Raw genomic sequence first — 18,368 nt, forward strand, 5'->3', positions numbered from 1 at the left:
GATGAATGCATGAATTAATGAATCCCTGTTGCTCACTATTAATAAAATATTCGTTCACACTTCATAGAGAAATGTTGATTCTGAGTTACGTCATGCATTAATTAATAGTCAGCTGGATTTATATGATTTAGTATTAATTTCCTTTGGGGTTAAAGCGAAAAAAGAAAAAAGGGAGCCGGTTATGCGCGTCTCGTCTCTCCCCGCCTCCACACACACCGTGCGGGCTGAGAGGAGGACAAATTAGACCCTACCGGCGCAGGTACATCAGAGGTGGGCATGGCGAGTAGGTGGGGTCGCTGCTCTCCTCCTGTCCGGAGCGGAGAGCCCCGGCAGATCAGCCGGAACCAGCGAGGTGCGGGGACAAGAGAGGACCGCTTTCTGCTACATTAAATCCGAGGACTGGGAACACAACAGCGCATGGTAAGTGGAACCAGAGTCGCTCAGTGAGGAAAAGCTGGAGTATATCTGTGTGTTAGTGCAGGGCGGAAGCTGCTGGAGAGCAGCAAAGCTTTGATGGACTCGGCTCTTACATTTTGGCTCAGATTTTCCCCGATTAGTGGCTTGAAACCAGCTTCAGTTGAAGTAAATGCGCAAGCGCTGGTCTTACATATAAATCTGCTGGAAGACTGAGGGTAACAAGAGCAACAACAGCGGCTTTAAAAGCATTTCTTGAACTCCATCATACCTGCTTAGTGCTTAAGTGGGCTTAAGTTTGGCTTCTTGTGTAAACCTGGTTTGCCGTTGCATGCCAGGGTCATAACCTCTGGCCCCCTGTTAAAGCTGCCTTGACCCCTGACACATTTAAGAGTGACCAGATGTTGGAAGATAACAGGATAGAAGTAGAGCTTGAATTGGTAGATTTTTGTGAGCTTCTCAACTTGAGCTGGCAGTTCCTGTAAGAGCATCTGCATGTGTTCAACATCTGCACACAAGTCTTTTAATTTGGGGTGTTGTGATTTATATCACAGACAGAGCTTTGCTAGATTGTTAATCAACGGAGGATGAGCCACCAAGTTTCATTAGACTGGGTTTTAACCCCCTGGAGGCTGGGGCTTTACATCCTTTGTGTGTGGTTTCCTTAAATGCATACCAAGGCATTTTGAATTATACTTAGTTGTGGCTTTCAATCAGACAGTTGTCACATTGTGGAAAAAAAAGTTTCCACATTTGTTCTTCAGTTGTTTTAAAAGTGGCTATTTCAGGTGACTCACCCTGGAATAATCTGAACTGCTGTGGATGTTCCTAGTGCAGGTTTGGGGATCTAAGGATTTTGTATGAAGTTGGTCCAAAAACTAGTGCTCCTTTGTAATTATAGCCTACAGAGTGGAGGCACTTTCCAGCCTGCCAACCATTTCAAAACAGACGGTGCATCCATCCTTTGGTCTTTCTTTTTTTAAAGGTGGTTACACTTTCAGGAATGTCCCAGGTCACAGTTTCATTTCTAACGTTATCCCTGTAGATTAAGACTGATAGATTAACTGAAATTTCACCTCACAGAATGAGAGCTTTGCAAGTATTTGTCATTGCTCATTTAGATTTTCTGACACGTTTTGAAGAAAAAAAAGGACTCAAAATTTCAGACTTCCCCAAAGCAGAACAGAGCAGAAAGTTGTTCACTGACAGGCAGAAAGTGAGGAAAGCCAAAAGATGAGGGGTGGAAGGAGCCAGAAGAATGCTTGTGAAGAAGGAGCCAATTTTGAGACAGGTGTGTGCAGTGCACATGTGTGTTTTATATGTCGGCATGCATGACCGCTTCCTCCTACAGGCATGTGTGTGTGCGCTCATATTCAATGCTGCATCCATCCTGGCAGTAATGAAATCTCTTGTCCTCGCGGCGAGTGCACAAATAGAGCATCAATAGCCCCTGGTGATGTTTATCAGCCCCGCGGCTTCTCAGACAGCCGCTGCACGTCAGCTCTGCAGATCTCTATCGCAGACACACAGGCTCCTCTTAAACAGAGGCTCCGTCCTGCACACAATTCTATCTCTGTCTCAGGAATACACACAGCTTTACCTGTAAGGAGGCTTTCTCTGGCACGTCCGTCCTCTTTAACCCACCCCGCCACACACACACACACACACACACACACACACACACACACAGGATATTATGGCAAAGCTTATCAGCAGCCAGAGTTAATCAAACCTTATCTGCAACTTCTTGTGTGTACCCAGCATGAACAGAATGAGGCAGGCGGGGTGGTTCATCCTCAATTTAGATGTCAGGCTAATGGTATGATTAACACTCAGTAGTCAGGTGCACTTGTGTAATTGAATTGTAAAAAATGATTTCAATGAGTTTTTTCAGGAACTCAGATGCGTCCTGCACACTTAATGTAGGTGGACCACATGCGTGTTTCTTTTACCCACCGTATATTCATGGGAAAAGAAGGCTGTTATTACATATGTCCATTCTTTGATAATGTGGAAATCCACTTGTGTGAGTCAGAGTGAATCTCGAGGACATTCCTGTTAACACATGCTCTCATAAAGGCTTCCTGACCACACCCACACATCAAAAGAAGATGAAATCTTGATATTGCCAACCTTTTTCCTCTCAATTGGATTGGTCCTTTGGGAATAATAACCATAGAGAAAATATTCTGGTGTGCTGAACTCTTATCAGCCTTCAGCGGTGTAATAGAAAGGCAGAAATAGCACGAGGTGTAGTTTTATTAACACCAACACTCTGGTGTTCCTTCATGGTAGATCAGTCATCAAGTTTTTTTTTTTTTTTTTTTTTGGAAGGTCAGGGCTCAACCTACACTTCGCTGTGAAAACTTGGTCATGGTCTACTTACCTTTCCACTTGACTTACCTGGTCATGAAGTACGTGAACGTGGCCTATGGCTGACATCATCCCTTATAATTGTTTGGTAAGGCTACAGTTAACGTCAAGAGCTGTCAGCTACATTTTCTCATACCTTTCACAGCTGGAGTCGACCCATAGGAATAATACAAAAACAAACACCCACACCACAAAATGAAAACAAATATAGTACTTCAAAATTTTGGGCTCCTGCACAATTGTGCATGGTTGAAATGTTGTTTCTCTAATTAAATACACCAGTGGGTCCCAAAGTTGGGGTCAGGGCTTCCAAGGGGCACCAAGATGAATTTGAGGATGAACACTCCTGCCTCTCATTTGTCTCACTAACTCTCACATAATCTCTCCCACCTCTCTTGCTCTTTCATTCCCTCTTTTTGCTAAGTGTGCGTCTTTGTCTATCATTCCAGGTGTCCCGACATGCACCCTCATATCCGCCCCTCCCTCCTCGTAACGCTGCTGCTGCTGGTGCTTCAAGGTTGGTTGATTGATTTTATTACTGCTTTGCATTCACTTTCAGTTGAGGAGGCCCCCCTGTACCTCTCTGGTATTCAAGATCAAGGACTCCTCTAATTAATGTTTTTAATGTACCCATATCATTGCTCGTGTTAAGTCACTTAAAAATCATTTGGAGCATGCAGTGAATATACAAAATGTAGTACACAACAGTCATGGTTACACTCTTTGAAGGCCTGCATCTCCATTTTCAAAATTTAGGTAATTCCAAAAGTTCCTCAAAGAAATGCATTATTTTCCTTGTTAAGAGTTAGATGAGAAGATGCACCACTCTCATGTCTGTACAGTAAATATGAAACTACAGCCTGTAGCCTGTTAGCTTAGCCTAGCATAACAATGAGAAACTAGGGGAAGCGGTTACAGCTAGCCTGGTTTTGACCAAAGGAAACAAAATTCACGCAACAACAACTCTAAAAGTCACTAATTATGGTCTTCTTTAGATAAGTTGTTCATCATGTTGGGAAATAAGCTTTGCTTTTTGCTGAGTATTATATGAGAAGATTAATAACACTTTGATATCTAACTATATGCTCAATATGACCGATACCCAGCAACCAGTTAGCTTAGCCTAGCCTAACATGAAAACAGGTGGAAACAGCTAGCATGCCTCTGTCCAAAGGGAATAAAAATCACCCACTAGCACCTCTAAAGCGCACTAATTAAGATATTCTGTAGTTATTTAAAGACATTTTTTAACATTTTGGGAACATTAAGGAGCATTTTCAGCTTAGCGTAGCATATAGACTGTAAACCGCTATCCTGGCTCTAACTGAAGGCTCTACTTTGTACTTATGAACCTCGCAACTTAAAAATGTCAGGGTTAGTGTTAGGCTAAAATTTAGATTAATGTTAATACTAGGCATATATAGGTTTTAACAGAGAGAAAGAATGAACTCAGTGACAAAAATGTTCAGTGTATTTCAGGTGGAAGTCCGTGCAGTGCGTGGTGGAAAATGTGTGAGGTTTGACTGATGCTCCTCTGGTCAACCTGAGATTCTTTTCAAGATATTTTACTGCTTAAACATGTCAAGTTTCCAGTGCTGAAGAATTCCCATCATATTCTCCTCAAAGTGATTTCCTGCCCCCTATGCTTAAAATACTGCTTGTTTCCAGGCAAGTCAAATTTTGCATCGTTTTTATGGCGTATTGTCAGTCCTGTCGGCCCTGAGAGTATCGGTATTTGCCTGGGGGGAGAGGCGGGAATTGTGGGGCAATATAATCTTTGAGTTGTTTTCAAAAATGACAGCTTTAGCACCATCTGAAGTATTTATTAGTGGCCATTTTAAGACTTTGAACTTGAGCAAACCAGACTGTTTCACCTTGTCAAGACGCCTCCCCTTTCCTCCTGTGCTGACAACACAGATAACATGTTACATATCCATGTAATCCAGCCTGTCAAATTAAATTTCCCAGATAGACAGAAGCTGATCCTACTTTTAATCTCTGATTTCAAGGGTATGTTCCATATATCTCGTGGACCATGATGGGATTAATTAGACATGGGCTCATACATGTCATTCACAGACATTAAAGATACACAGTTCGCTCGAGGCACTTGGCTGAACAGACAGACGTTTTGTTCAGAGCTGTGGGGCCCCACTGACCATGAGAAAGCAGCTTGCCTAGACCCGAAACTTTCACTATCAAGAGGACTTTGGGGTTGGGCTGACGTTGGAATTAGGGGCAGATGAAAGGGTCAGGATTGTGAAAAGGTGGGACCTGAGGCCTCTCGGTTGTGGGTGGTATTTTTCCTTAATGTGTCCCGACCTCATGCAGTTTGTTCCTTTCCTCCAATGAACTGATGATGGAAGACTTTCTGTAAAGACGTGGATTTCATGGGCATTCAAAAAAGGGTGTGCAGTCAGTGGCTCTATTTTCTCTGAACTAAAATGTCTTTTGGTGCAAATTACATAAGCAAGTCACAAGGGTTGAGCTAAAAAAAATGTGTTTTGTCTTCTACTCTAATTCAGTAGTCAGGGGGAAATAAAATGGTATAGTGCAGCAAGGGAGGATTCACACACAGACTTGACTAAAGTCTGGATTTTAAAGTTTAAGTTTTCATAAATTTGTACGAACAAAAAGTGTGTTGAATGCAAAAGTACAAACATTTCAATCCCTGTTTCCTCACTTTCCTCAGTGCAAAAGGAGTCACCCCATGTGCAGGTTGCTCCTCAGGTGCGCCTAGTCAGTCATCGAGGACTTGATTGAACACACTTGAAACCAATTGCTAGCAGGTCAAGTCCCTACAAACACACCAGACCAATACAACTCCATAGCACTGACACATTCTCACAGACATACTAATATGCATACAGATGTTAGTTTATACACAGGGGAGGGGACCCACTGGTATAGAGAGAGAACAGGATTTCAGAGATCCAGTTTTTCATGTAAGCCACATGGGTGTAGTATTTCAAGGTAAAAGATATATCTGCATTCACATCGGAGTAGAATTTCCAATCTCATTGATACCCTGAGTTTCTGCGAAAAAGCCTGGAGATAACATTTAAAACCACTCCAGTCCTGAGCGGTTGCTTCTAAGAACCTCAAATGTGGACAAAAATTGTCAAGAAGCAAAGAAAACACAGGAGCACGTCAGTTGCGGTCTTTTTGAAAGGAAGATAAAAGACGTTTGCCACTGCTGTGACACCCTGACTGCAGCCATGCTTAGCGGAAGATATCTCTGTCCACCAGCTGACAGGGAGACACCTGAGCGGTGACCCGAGCCTGCTGATCTCCGTCTTCTGCCTTGGTCACTGCCAGCTCAACATGTCTCAGCGGGACACTCGTGACTCCTCTCCTGTCCAACACTGACCTCCTCCACCATCCGTCAATGCTCATGTTCACAGCAGATCACGGGCATCAAAGGAAACGGCTGGACTTATTGCTGAAAAGATTGCAACAGACCTGATACTCTTGCCACTGGAAGCAGTGGTTTATTAATAAATTGGTTCATTGATTACTCTTTCAGGTGATGAGTTTCATTGTTAGTATTTTAATGCTGCTGCTGTCATTTTTGTTACCAGGTTACATTCACATTTTCTTCTTTGTTATTGTCAGTTTATGTCGTACTTTTTCTCCCCATCCATCACTGCGCGACCTCAGTGACAGAAAGATGAGCAGTGGAGGAGAAAGTCCATGTTAGCACTAAATTCTCTGATGCAGATGTGCTTGAACTTTAGAACATTTCTTTGATGTTTCTGGCCCTCTCTGTTGTTTTGCCCTTTTGACACTTGAAGAAGTCATCACAAGACATATCTGCTAATTAGCAGGCGCTAAATCAACATGAAGTAGACAGCCCGAGGCATTACGGCTCAGTTAATGGGGACAAACTGACAATTTCCTCCTGTATTCCCAGTGAAGAGATGGGCTGAGCTATTCAGAGAGTGGAATCTGTTTAATGTTTGTAAAAATCACTCAAGCGCTCCATCTCCGGGCTGGACGAATGCCTCTGTGACCCGTCGAGGTTACCAGGGACAACAAGGCATGTTCTCATGGGTTTCTGAACTGGAAACCACATGTCCCCACCTCCTCTCCGGCCTGTACGTGTGCCTGAATAGAGCTACGTCCTTTCAGTGAATGGAGCAAAAGAATGGTTCTCCTCACTTGTCCGCTCACATTAGCTTTGAATACTTAATTATCGCTCGCAAAAGGGGTCAAGTGGGAGTCAGTGAGCTGTATTGGCTTTTGGACGGGATCCCATTGTTATTTTATTTTTCTTTACATTTACCTTGTGGGGGTCCTGAACCCCAGGTTGAGAAACACTGCTTTAATATGTCATACAAGATTACAGGAAGCCTATTTTGTGTATAAGAAGTATGTTTCTTTAATTTTATACTTGAAAGACACCTCACCTGTATGTTGTGTAAGGTTTTGTTGACCTAACCACTTAATCCAAAGGTCATATGTTGGCTCCGTGCATGCTTAATGCTCTGCACATACAGTCTGTATGGACATTTGACTGACCTCTGTGTTGTTTGTCCCTCCTAGTCCAGCAGGGCACCTCAGTGCAGGAGATCCAAACCAGCCATGAGAACATCATGAAGATCAACTCAGCGGGAGAAAGTGAGTATATCTAACCACAAAGCACCTTCATCACCATCACTAAATGGTTAACAATGGGACGTTATTGGTCAGCTGATGTGTTAGTGACTCAGCTGCTGCCATCAGGCTAATAAATTGTGAGTGTCAAGACTTTGGAAGAATCCTTAGAGGTGGTAGGTGGTATTATCAGCCTGGAGTCTGTGTCACAGAAGGAAGTGTTTGGAAGTGACTCCATAAGTAGTATAAGTAGTTGTAAGTATTCTAACAGCAGACAGAGTGAGTGACAGGCTGACACACTCATCCATAATGGCCATCTTCATGATCAGCTGCTCATTCTAGCACGACAGCAACACTGCTGATTATTTATGCCACCGGCAGGTACGAACACGCTCGGGAGAGCGACAGAGTTTTTCCTCGGTAATGGTTTTGTGAGTGTTCTCCTGGTAGAAAGGAAAGCTCTGGCATGCTAAGCTGTTATTCTTTCATTATGTTGAGGTATTATTTTCATCTGTAACAGCACATTTGATCACTAACCGGGATAATCCCGTAATGCTAATATACACAACAGAACAGAAAGAAGGAAATGCAGCGAAGAGAATGTGCCGATTTGTCTTTATCCAGTGTGTTTAAAGTTGCTCTCCAGGCATTGATTAAACCCTAAAACTCATCTCTGTTCATTAAAATTACACACATAAAAATCCCTTCATGCCTTACATTGGCTTAGATGCAACTCTACACCTGCAGCTTCGACTTTGCTTGCAAATTACTGATACGTAGCCACAGGTGGCTTCTCCTCTACTGTTCATCATTTTACCGTAGCGCCTTGTAGCATATTAAAACCACCACATGGACATGTTAACAAGGTCAAAAACTTAACCTGTCTGTGTGTTTCCATGGGAAGTGATGCAGTGCTCAGCAGCCATGGATATCCTCTTCCTCATGGATGGTTCTTACAGCGTGGGGAAGGGCAGCTTTGAGAGGTCCAAACACTACGCAATCAAACTCTGTCAAGCGCTGGACATCGGACCAGACAAGGTTTGCTTTCTTTCTGTTTGTCTCTCTCCCCTTCTCTCTCTCTCATATCAGTCATCCTTCATGTATCTCCGCCCTCGTCCAGGTGCGGGTCGGCGTGATTCAGTTTGGTTCCACGCCTCGGCTGGAGTTCGCCCTGGACTCACACACCAACAAACAAGAGCTGAAGAAGCACATGAAGAAGGTTTTTTACAGGTGTGTTTCTCAGACAAATCATGTTTTGGGACGCAAAAGACATTATTGTGTGATTTGAAATGGGTGATAGGATGGCAGTAGTTTTTTATACTCCTGAAGCAAAATGACTGAAATAATTTGGATCATGACTGTATAAGACGATATACAAGCATATATGTAGTTCAAGTCAAATAAAACTTGTAACAGCAAATACGTTGTCTCAAGAAGACAGTTAAATATGGCTGAAAGCTTCAAAAAAGGTAGTAAGTGGGAATATTTCATGTGTTTTTTGTGCTCCCAAGGTCAATAATTAACCTGCATACTTCAGAGTTTTCTGTGAAGATTTCTGTGTAAACAGTTCACCTGTGACATCTCTAATGAAACTTATTTAATTTTGGAACATTTTTTCAGCTGAAAGAAGGCAATAGAAATGCTCCCCAGAAAGAAAAACAAATTAATTTCAGATTAGAGGGGTACACCACAGGTGGTCACTGGATATTGGATAAGTGCATAAGCCGGGAGAGGTAAGGTAATTTGGCCAAGAGTGTGTGTGTGTGTGTGTGTGTGTGTGTGTGTGTGTGTGTGTGTGTGTGTGTGTGTGTGTGTGTGTGTGTGTGTGTGTGTGTGTGTGTTGGGGGGGGGGGGTGTTCACAGTTTGGAAGTAACATTTTGGCTTGCCATCTGCTTTGAAATGGCTACCCGTGTTTTGAACTCATTAGCTGTCAGATCGCCTAAAATCAAAGCAGCAGCTTAGAGGGTGCAGTTGCAGCCATATTGTAGCCATACGATCATATGCTCACAAAAACCTCGCTCCATCCTCACTTTCCAGGATGCCCCTTAACACCCAATCATGATACTGTCACCTGTCACCAATCAACCTGTTTGCCTGTGGAATGATCCAAACAGGTGTTTCTGGAGCATTCCACATCTTTCCCAGTGTTTGGTCGCTCCTGTCCCAACTGGTTTCAAACGTGTTGCTGCATCAAATTCAGAATAAGTACATTGTTGCAAAAATCAGTGAGTTGTCTGTAGTTGTCTGTGCTAAAGTCGCATTTTCAAGGATTTAGCATGTGAGCCTGTCGGAAATGATGGATACACAAACCCAGTGTGGTGAGATCGAGTCTTAAATGGGAAACTGTAAACAACAGCTGCAGAGCTAATCATGGAATAATGATAATTACTCTTACTTAAGATGAGTCTTTATCCATAATTGTCTGAGTCTGCCTACTGCACCTAAAACAAGTATTTACAGGATGTCGACGATCCAGCTTATCCAAAATGTGAGTGTGTGTTGTGTAAAATGGATTGTACAACATACTGTACTTTGTGGTTTGGGCTGTCTTCAAGCAGACACAGCTTTAGTGGGAATGATAATATGGCTGCACCCGTCACTACCTTCACGTCGCTGGTGTTGTTTCAGCAGTCCTTTCTCCTAATCATGGGCACTTTGTTTCTGTTTCTTTGTGTCTCAATGGAATGAGGCTCCTGCTCTGAGTGACATTAATGTCTTTTTAAAAATATAGAACGGGGGCTTTAATGGGTTTCTTGTGGATGATGAAACTTAGGTTTTCAGTCCAAGAACCAAAAGACGAATCCAACCTAAACTGATCTGTGGTTTGCTTTGGCAGTGATATGCAGTACATTACTGACTCTGCTGGCTTCTGTACTCCAGTACACATTCTCTAATTGTTCTCTCTCTGTTTGGCTCCAACAATGACATATGAAAAAATCTCATTTCTTCCAGGGGAGGCAGCACGCAGACAGGCCTGGCTCTGAAGTATGTGCTGAGGAAAGGTTTCCCAGGCGGCCGGAACTCCACCGCTGCGCCCCAGATCGCCATCCTCCTATCAGATGGGAGGTCTCAGGGCAACGTGGTGCAGGCGGCTGCACAGCTCAAAGACGCAGGCGTGGTCCTGTTTGCCGTGGGCCTTCGCTACCCCAGGTATGAAGGATGGTTAGAAAATAAAGAGTGTTACTCCTTGCTTGCAGCGCGCCCTCTAAAAAGGTCACCGTTTTTGCCTTTTCCAGGTGGGAGGAGCTGCACGCTTTGGCCAGCGAGCCGATGGAGAGCCACGTCTTCTTCGCCGAGCATTTCTACGATGCCGTCAACGGCCTGTACACCACACTGACCACCTTCTCTGTCTGCAATGCCACACCTGCAGGTGGGAGTCCTCGACAACACTTTCTCACCGGAGGCAGTGGCTCCTACACATGCTCATAATCCACTTATGCAGCCTTAGATTAGCGTGGTGCCACTAGACATAATAGATTAGAGACGATTAATTGTGCTTCTCCTTGCCTCATTCTTGAAATTACTCCCTTCCCTCCTCGTCCCCAGGCTGTCAGGTGGAGTCGTTTCCCTGTGAGAGGAAGACACTGGAGACAGTGAAGGAGTTGCAGGGGAATTTCATGTGTTGGAAAGGAGCCAAGGGGTATTCCCCGTACACGTCTCTCTGTCCGTACTACAGGCAAGTGCACATGAATGCAAGATAATGTATAAGATTTTGATTTTCTGGAAACCTTCTATCCCCTGAAAGCAGAAATGCCATTTTAATAGCTGCAACATTTCTATTTAATTATAAATCATGAAATCTCTTGCATAGCATAGTGATGTCATAACTTCATTTGCCCAGAATTTAAAATCTAGTTGGTTTGGTTTTTGGTTTGGTTTTGTTTCATTGGTTTCCCTGCAATGATAGACCTACCGCATTGCCTGTCAGGTGATGAAAAGGCCTCAGAAGCAGGTTTATGATAAAGATGGAGACTGGTGTCATTCTTGGTCAGACTGGGGGGGGGTATGAAACTCTCGTCTTTCATTGCTCAATGAATCACAAGACTGCGGTTGTTCAAAAGGGCAACTCCCATGTGTTAATGTGCTGCGTCAGTGTGAGGGTGTTTATAAAAACATACAAGTGTAATTGTGCCAGACCCTCCCTGGGCAAGTTAAAATGGCCTTTGACAAAATCCATTTCACAGCACATTACAACTTTACCACAGTGAAATGGAAGAAGGGAAGTTGAGGTCACAATATGCAGAACCGTCGCGACTTTTCAGCCGATCTTCCCTCTAAGATCCTCTTGAGGCTTGTTACGCCCGAACACGATACCTCTGGATCACCTCGAGGGAATTCCTTCAAATTTAAGGATGAACTGATTAGAGTCTGTGGGCGTCAAGATGACTGTGACCTCACAAAACGGGTTTTTGGCCATGGTCATGCACTAATTATGACAATAGTTCACACAAAAAGGATAAAATGAAGACAGTGGATTGTGACCATAGTTCACATTTGGTCAGAGACCGAATTGGTGACACTGATCTTGGTGTCCACCTTTAAACTGTGGTGATTGCACAGATCTTCGGTGCTGCTGGGTTGAACACGTGTTTGAAGCTACGTTTTACAGTTTGTAGTTTCTTTACATCAACGTCCATATTTGAGGCATTGTAGTCTTCCACAAGCTCTTTGGTTCTGCTGATATTGAGCTTCATGTGATTGTCGTTGCAAGATGAAACTCTCTATCAGTCCTCTGTACTGCTCTATAAAAACAGTCACTAAGAGAAGACAGCAGGTTTCTCACTGGACATTATTCACTGGAATCAATGTCAATATAGTGATAATTAGGTACAGCACAGAGTGAAACTGCTGCTTGCACAAAGCTTGAAAATGCATCTATATAATCCTATATTATCAATAAAGATGTTCAATTCAGTCAAGTGAACTTTGTGTTCATCCAAATGTGTGCGTTTCAGGTACAACAAGATGTACCGGAGACACCAGACAGTCTGCCATCGGACTATCTGTCCAGGTAACACCACTGCTCTGTCTCTGTCTTTTGTCTATTTGTAAAGATGTCCATTCATATCTTTCAGCTTACTTCCTGCCACTCTTTCTGTCTCCTCTACTGTAGATCCCTGTGACTCTCAGCCCTGTCTGAATGGGGGAACATGTGTGTCAGAGGGTCCAGAGGATTACCGCTGTGTATGTTCGCCTGGCTATGGAGGAGACCCACACTGTGGTCTGTACCCTGTCTTTACATAAATATCATATCCGCAGACTTTAATGCAGAACGAACTAACCCGATCCTCCCTCACTCCTCAGCTCCTGCACTATCACTCGACTGCTCTGTGGACTTGCTGTTCCTGGTGGAGGGCTCTGCTATGCTCACCTTAGAAGGCTTCCTCCGCCTCAAATCCTTCTTAAAGCGCTTCCTGCAGACTGTGATTGGGTCTGACAGCCCCAGTAAAGTGGGCCTGGCGGTGTTTGGCGGAGAGACCAGAGTGGAGGCCCAGGTGGGCAAGTTCAGAGGGGACCTGAAAGGTCTGCTTAAGGCAGTGGAGGCACTTCAGCCGATCGGTGGCGAGACCCGGACGGGCCAGGCGCTTCGCTACGTCACACGCCACGGCTTCGTGAGCGCGCCAGTCTTTGCTGACATCACGGACGATCTGCCCCGCGTGGTGGTGCTGCTCACCGCCACTCCTGCTGTTGACGAGGTGGTGGAGCCCTCTAAATATGCACGAGACAGAGAGATCTTCCTGATAGGGGTGGGACCGGACTACTTAAAGGGACAGCTGAATAACGTGACAGGAAATCCCCAGAGGACTATTACCTACACATCACCTGAGCTCAGCGCGAAGATCCCTGAGCTCAAGGCAAAGATCTGCAGCGTGGACACACAAGGTACTGACTGACCAACAGAGCAAAAGTATGTTTACAGGATGTGTGAGTCCTTCAGGTCCAACAAACATGCTTGATAGATTCCCTTCATGACAGAACATTTGCAAAGCTGATCTTTTAATTCTTTTGTTTTTAGGATGTCTTGGCCAGGCGTTAGACCTGGTGTTCGCCCTGGATGCCTCAGGCGGCGTCGGCCGTGATAACTTCGTCACCCTGCGCGACTTTGTGCGCAGCCTCACCGTCCAGTTCGACATCAACCGCGATGTGGCTCAAGTGGCGCTCGTGGCCTACGGGCGGAGAGCCACCACCGTCTTCAACCTGGACGCCCATGAGAGCGGCTCAGCCATCCTCAAGGCCGTGGGCGACGCCAGCTACATGGGTGGTGTGGCCTCAACGGGCACGGCGTTACTCCACATCCACTCCAACGTCCTGACGGTGGCCAAAGGCGCGCGGCCCGGAGTCAACAAGGCCGTGGTGGTGGTGACAGATGGCTCAGGCGGTGAGGATGCTGTTGTTCCAGCCCAGAAGATAAGAGACAATGGAGTGTCACTGTTTGTGATCGGTATCGGAGACGTACAGAAAGAGAGGCTGCTGCAGATCGCTGGATCAGAGGATCACATGATCTCGGTGCCGTTTTACGAGGATCTCAAGTACTTTGAGGATGTTCTGGTGCAGATGCTGTGTTCAGGTGAGAACTCAGGGAAATGTTACCAAACCTCTCCACGCCAGCTTGTTCTGTCCTGTTCGATGGACAGGAGTAAGAAAGCTGATTAAGAAAAAATGTGATCTGCAAAATATTGTTGATTTAATTTCTGTATTTTCTTTCATTAAAATGAAAAACAAATGCTCAGGGATCTGCACAAGATGATGATAATCTGGAATGTATGTTAAGGAAACGGGCCGTTTAATGATACCTTTCTTTCTATTAGAGGCTAAAATGCCTGTAAACCTGTGCAAGCCCAACCCATGTATGAATGATGGGACCTGCATCCTGTCCGGAGGGAGCTTCCGTTGTCAATGCCAAGGCTACGAGGGACCACACTGTGAAACAAGTCAGTGGCATTAATAAGACTTCTGTCCTTATTCTCTTTCTTCGTTCCTTTGATTTCTCTATCCTTACTCCTTCCTGAAGGAATCTTTCTTCTTTTGAATGCATTTACTTTCCATCACAGTTACTGAAGAATCTTCATAGCAACAGCTGCATTATTTGCATCTGTCAAAGAGGCTTTTGTCTGTGGTTTCTCTGCAGGGAGCAGCAGGCCTTCATCCAGAGGAGATCTTCCAAGGCCGGCTGGTTTCAGGAGGAATAGCAGGCAGAAGAAGAGCCACCAGGAGCTCCTGCATCACTACAAACTGCACCGCAGGAGACATGCTGCCTGATGACACCATGCAACCGTAAACACTACACAGAGAGACATGTCACTTATGAACAAAGGATGTATGCGGGTACAAAGTGGAGTAAAGGGAAAACTAATGTTACTGTATCAATATTTAAGCTTAAGCAGTGTTTGTGTGTTTGTTTTTCAGTCGTCACTGTGCTCAGTTGTCTCAATATGGTTCCCGTCTATTCAAACATGTAAACATTTCTATTATATCATTATTATATTATTATATTATAGTGTATATCTGTCATGATTTTATTATTATTGTTCCTCTTTCCAACCAAAACATCCAATTTGTGCCAAAAAAAATGATATTTCAATATTGTTTTTTTACAATAGAATCTTCTTAACTTTACTATAGATGCTTTTTTTAGATTAGATGATTTAAGAAAAATTATTTTATAAAAATATGTACATATGTATTACATTATACTTTAAGTTATATTACCGCTATATAACACTTTTAAGACTGTTTTTGTGCTTTAACTTATATCACTTTTGGGGGACAAGAGAAACACCATATAAGGGGACAAATTCCATAATATATGATTAGTAAGTGTAAGTATTATGCCACAGGCTCTATAATAGCCCATTTGAAATGGTTGGTCATTTAAATTAAAGGCCAAAGGAACATTTGAACACTTTAAACGTTTGCCAGATGAACACCCTATAATCAAATGACTCCCCCTCATGAATGCTTTATTATGTCATTAGTGAGAAGTGACTGAGTTGACTCTAATTACGCTGTTAAATTTTAATGCTGCAGGCTTCCAGCGTCCTTTGCATTGTTACTACAGTGAACTTTGAGTCCATTTTCAACAGACCAGCTGGACTGACAGTTGTAACATGTAGAGGTTTTTATAAACAAATTTCAAGCCAATATTGTTGTCAGTACATTTTTATTTGAATAAAAAGTGCATTTTTAGCTAGCAATACAAGCCAAAAGGCTGAATAATGGTGTAATATATTTACATCTTGGCTACCAGCATATATGAACCAAGCTACAATCTAGAGTGTACAAAATGGCCAATTTTGTAGAGGGGTGTTTTTCTGTCTCAGACTTAAGTGGTTTCAAACGTTTGGCTGCTTTCAATGTCGAAACATCCAATTTGTGCATCAATATCAGGAACAACTGTTAGACTGGCCACAATGCTACTGCGTCAATTTCCTTGCTTTAGCAAACAGAGAAAACAAGTTGAAAAGTCATTGGAGCTACGATCATCCAGTGGTATTTGAGACAACGGCTTGTGCATCTCTCTGATTGGCTCTTCAGAGTCTTGGCGGGGGGGGGGTGAGGGATCCGGAGAGAGAAGGGAGGATGATGATTTCACTGTCTGGTCTGAGAAAGGTGTGGATTTGAGAAGTCAAAGGAGGTCAAAGGGGCGTTCAGATTTCCCTCTAGGTGGTCGATTTCTTCTCCCACTCCTGTTGACAGAAACAAGGGTGAAACTGAGGTGTCTGGACAGTATAAAGTGTATACAATCATAATGGTACTTCTTCAAATACACGCTCTTGTGCTAGGATAGCTCAGATATCTTTGGTCTCACCTTGGCTTTCTGCAGGACGTTGACTTTGGCGCCCATGATGGAGGCAGGCCTGGACTTTAGCGCTGATGCAGAGTTGACTGGGCAGGTGGTGTCGGCACTGACGTTGCTGTTGGAGGGTTGGAATGATGATGAAGATGATGATGATGATGATGTCTGGGGAGCAGGCGGGGTTGATATTTTAGGCTGAGGGTGAAAAAGGGAGGTAGTTAGAACATGAAGCAAACAACAGCTCTGGTTAAAGCGCGGAAAGACTATAACCAGCAGGCTAACCGTGGGTGTGTCCTGGAGGCTGCTGTCCAGTGTGGTTCCCAGTGTGAAAGGCCCCGCCTCCACCTTCTTCAGACTCTCCTTCACTTCCACCAATCGCAGCTCCACCTCTACCCTGCGGCGCTCCGCCTCCTTACACGCCTCCTCCTTCTGCTTCAGACGGGCTTCTAATGAGGCCTGCTGCTTGGGATCTGAGGATGGCAGACAGCTGTCAGTCACGCAGATCAGTGTGTAATCAGTGCCACAGGAAGTGAGGACGATGTACCTTGGCAGGCGCTGAGCTCCTCTTTGCTTTCCCTCCTCTCCTTCTTCAGGTTGGCCAGACTGCTCCTCACCTCCTCCCTCTCTTTCTCCAGGCGGTCGCGCTCGTCGATGTAGCGCCGCATGTCAGCCTCTGTGCGGTTCTTGCCCAGTTTCCCTTCGACTGCACTGGGAGACCCTGGGAATGAATCAGAGGAATTTTGTACATTTCAGCTCATACATAAGCAGAGCAGAATCCGATATTTATCATGACGTTTTCGCAAGGGAGCAAAAGGGAAACAAAAGAGATGCATGAATTATTAAAAAGCTCATTTCTGTTGGAATATAAATCTGCGCCCCACTGTGAAGCTGTGACTTTGACTGTAGAGGATGCAGCTTTTCACTAGAGGGAGCTGTGGTAACATTACAGATTGCAGAGGAAGGGAAGCAGTTTATCTCCCTCAGTGTGGAGGAAAACAACAACAGCTGCACTAAAATTTCATTAATTTGAAATAATCTTTAAAAAAAAAGCATGTGTACGGAGATAATGATACTCTAGCTTTTCACACAGAACCCAGCAAACCCAGTGTCCCTGTCTTTCCATCCTCACCTATAGTATGCGACTTGGGCCGCTGGGGTTTAGGACTGTGAGGGAGCCCGGCAGCAGCCTGCGCCGTCAGGCCTTTGTGGATCTGTGCACCGGAGGAGTTGAAGGCCTGTGGGATTCCCAAGCTGGTCCTCTTGGGGGTCTCCTGGGATGAGGTCTTGACTGGTTGAGTCTGTGGCTGTGGTGGAGGGGGAGTCAGAGGGCACTCTGGTTTGCTGGTAGAGGAGGTGGAACTTGTACCGTTTGACATTGAGTCTGGCTCAGGATGGTTTGTTGAAATGACCTGGAAAGCACAAAGTATGATGTATAAATGTAATGCAGGTACACAGCATTTTCCACAGAAAGGTGAAGCTCAGAGAAAGAACTTGTTTTGGTGGTGATCTTTGCTCCAAATACAGCAAATGTGAATAAATCCCTTTTGCCTACCTCTTTCATCGGAGATGAGGGGTCTTTCTGGTCCTCTACTGGGATGGGGGAATGTCCAGAAGTGTTGCCAGGAACGGTTTTACCGCCACAGGATGTATGGAGGAAGGAGCGTACAGGGAGGAGGTCCAGGTAAACCCTGTTTTCAGTGTCCTGTTCTGTTCCTGCTGAGTCCTTGGTGTCCTGTGTGCATGTTTCATTATGTTCCTGCAGATTGTTGTCCTCGCTGTCAGGCAGGCCGCTCTCTTCTGCATCCTGAATTGCACAGAAGCAGGAAGTTAGACTGGAAAGAGGCCAGATGAAGTGAGCATATGTACAAATGAAACTGAAATTAAAAGTTGATAACAAAACAAACAGAGATGGTGCAGAGGCTGCAGGTTTTTTATTGCTAAAAAAAAGTTCTGTTCCTATAACACATATTATTATACATATTTGTGGATATTAGAGCTGAAACAGTTGATTCATCAATTGACAGAAAATTCATCTGTGACTATTTTGAAAATCAATAGGTGTTTATTCATTATTGACATAAAAATTAACTGGTTCCAGCAGCTTAAACTGTGAATATTTTATGGTTTTCTTTGTCTTCTATGAGAGTATTTTGAAAGACAGATGATTCCATTAGTTGTTTTGTTTTT

General features: G+C 44.2%; 2 protein-coding genes across 3 annotated transcripts in view; one reads left to right on the forward strand and one right to left on the reverse strand.

Annotated features, from left to right (window-relative positions):
• Positions 1–329: 329 nt before the first annotated feature.
• Positions 330–14,771, forward strand: vwa2 (von Willebrand factor A domain containing 2). Its single transcript, XM_070990805.1, has 14 exons — positions 330–420; positions 3,237–3,304; positions 7,333–7,407; positions 8,288–8,421; positions 8,504–8,613; positions 10,337–10,534; positions 10,621–10,754; positions 10,931–11,060; positions 12,340–12,395; positions 12,498–12,605; positions 12,689–13,267; positions 13,401–13,952; positions 14,194–14,316; positions 14,514–14,771. Exons 2-14 carry the CDS (start codon positions 3,247–3,249, stop codon positions 14,642–14,644), a joined length of 2,388 nt encoding a protein of 795 aa, XP_070846906.1. The 5' UTR covers positions 330–420; positions 3,237–3,246; the 3' UTR covers positions 14,645–14,771.
• A 759-nt stretch (positions 14,772–15,530) lies between these two features.
• afap1l2 (actin filament associated protein 1-like 2) overlaps positions 15,531–18,368 on the reverse strand; it is a 36,268-nt gene continuing 33,430 nt past the window's right edge. For both annotated transcript variants that reach the window (XM_070991261.1, XM_070991262.1), the window contains 6 exons: positions 17,734–17,985; positions 17,311–17,590; positions 16,726–16,899; positions 16,464–16,651; positions 16,194–16,376; positions 15,531–16,071 (listed from right to left, as the gene is read on the reverse strand). In XM_070991261.1, the coding sequence (XP_070847362.1) occupies positions 16,045–16,071; positions 16,194–16,376; positions 16,464–16,651; positions 16,726–16,899; positions 17,311–17,590; positions 17,734–17,985 (1,104 nt within the window). In that variant the 3' untranslated portion in view covers positions 15,531–16,044. The remainder of the gene's footprint in view (positions 16,072–16,193; positions 16,377–16,463; positions 16,652–16,725; positions 16,900–17,310; positions 17,591–17,733; positions 17,986–18,368) is intronic.

Source organism: Chaetodon trifascialis, chromosome 21 (genome assembly GCF_039877785.1).
Source record: "Chaetodon trifascialis isolate fChaTrf1 chromosome 21, fChaTrf1.hap1, whole genome shotgun sequence".
NCBI classification, from domain to species: Eukaryota; Metazoa; Chordata; class Actinopteri; order Chaetodontiformes; family Chaetodontidae; genus Chaetodon; species Chaetodon trifascialis.

Coding starts and splice junctions, on each gene's coding strand:
- vwa2 (XM_070990805.1), top strand. CDS start 3,247: ATGCACCCTCATATCCGCCCCTCCCTCCTCGTAACGCTGCTGCTGCTG. Junction 12,396..12,497: donor CCATCGGACTATCTGTCCAG/GTAACACCACTG, acceptor CCTCTACTGTAG/ATCCCTGTGACTCTCAGCCC. Junction 12,606..12,688: donor TGGAGGAGACCCACACTGTG/GTCTGTACCCTG, acceptor CTCACTCCTCAG/CTCCTGCACTATCACTCGAC.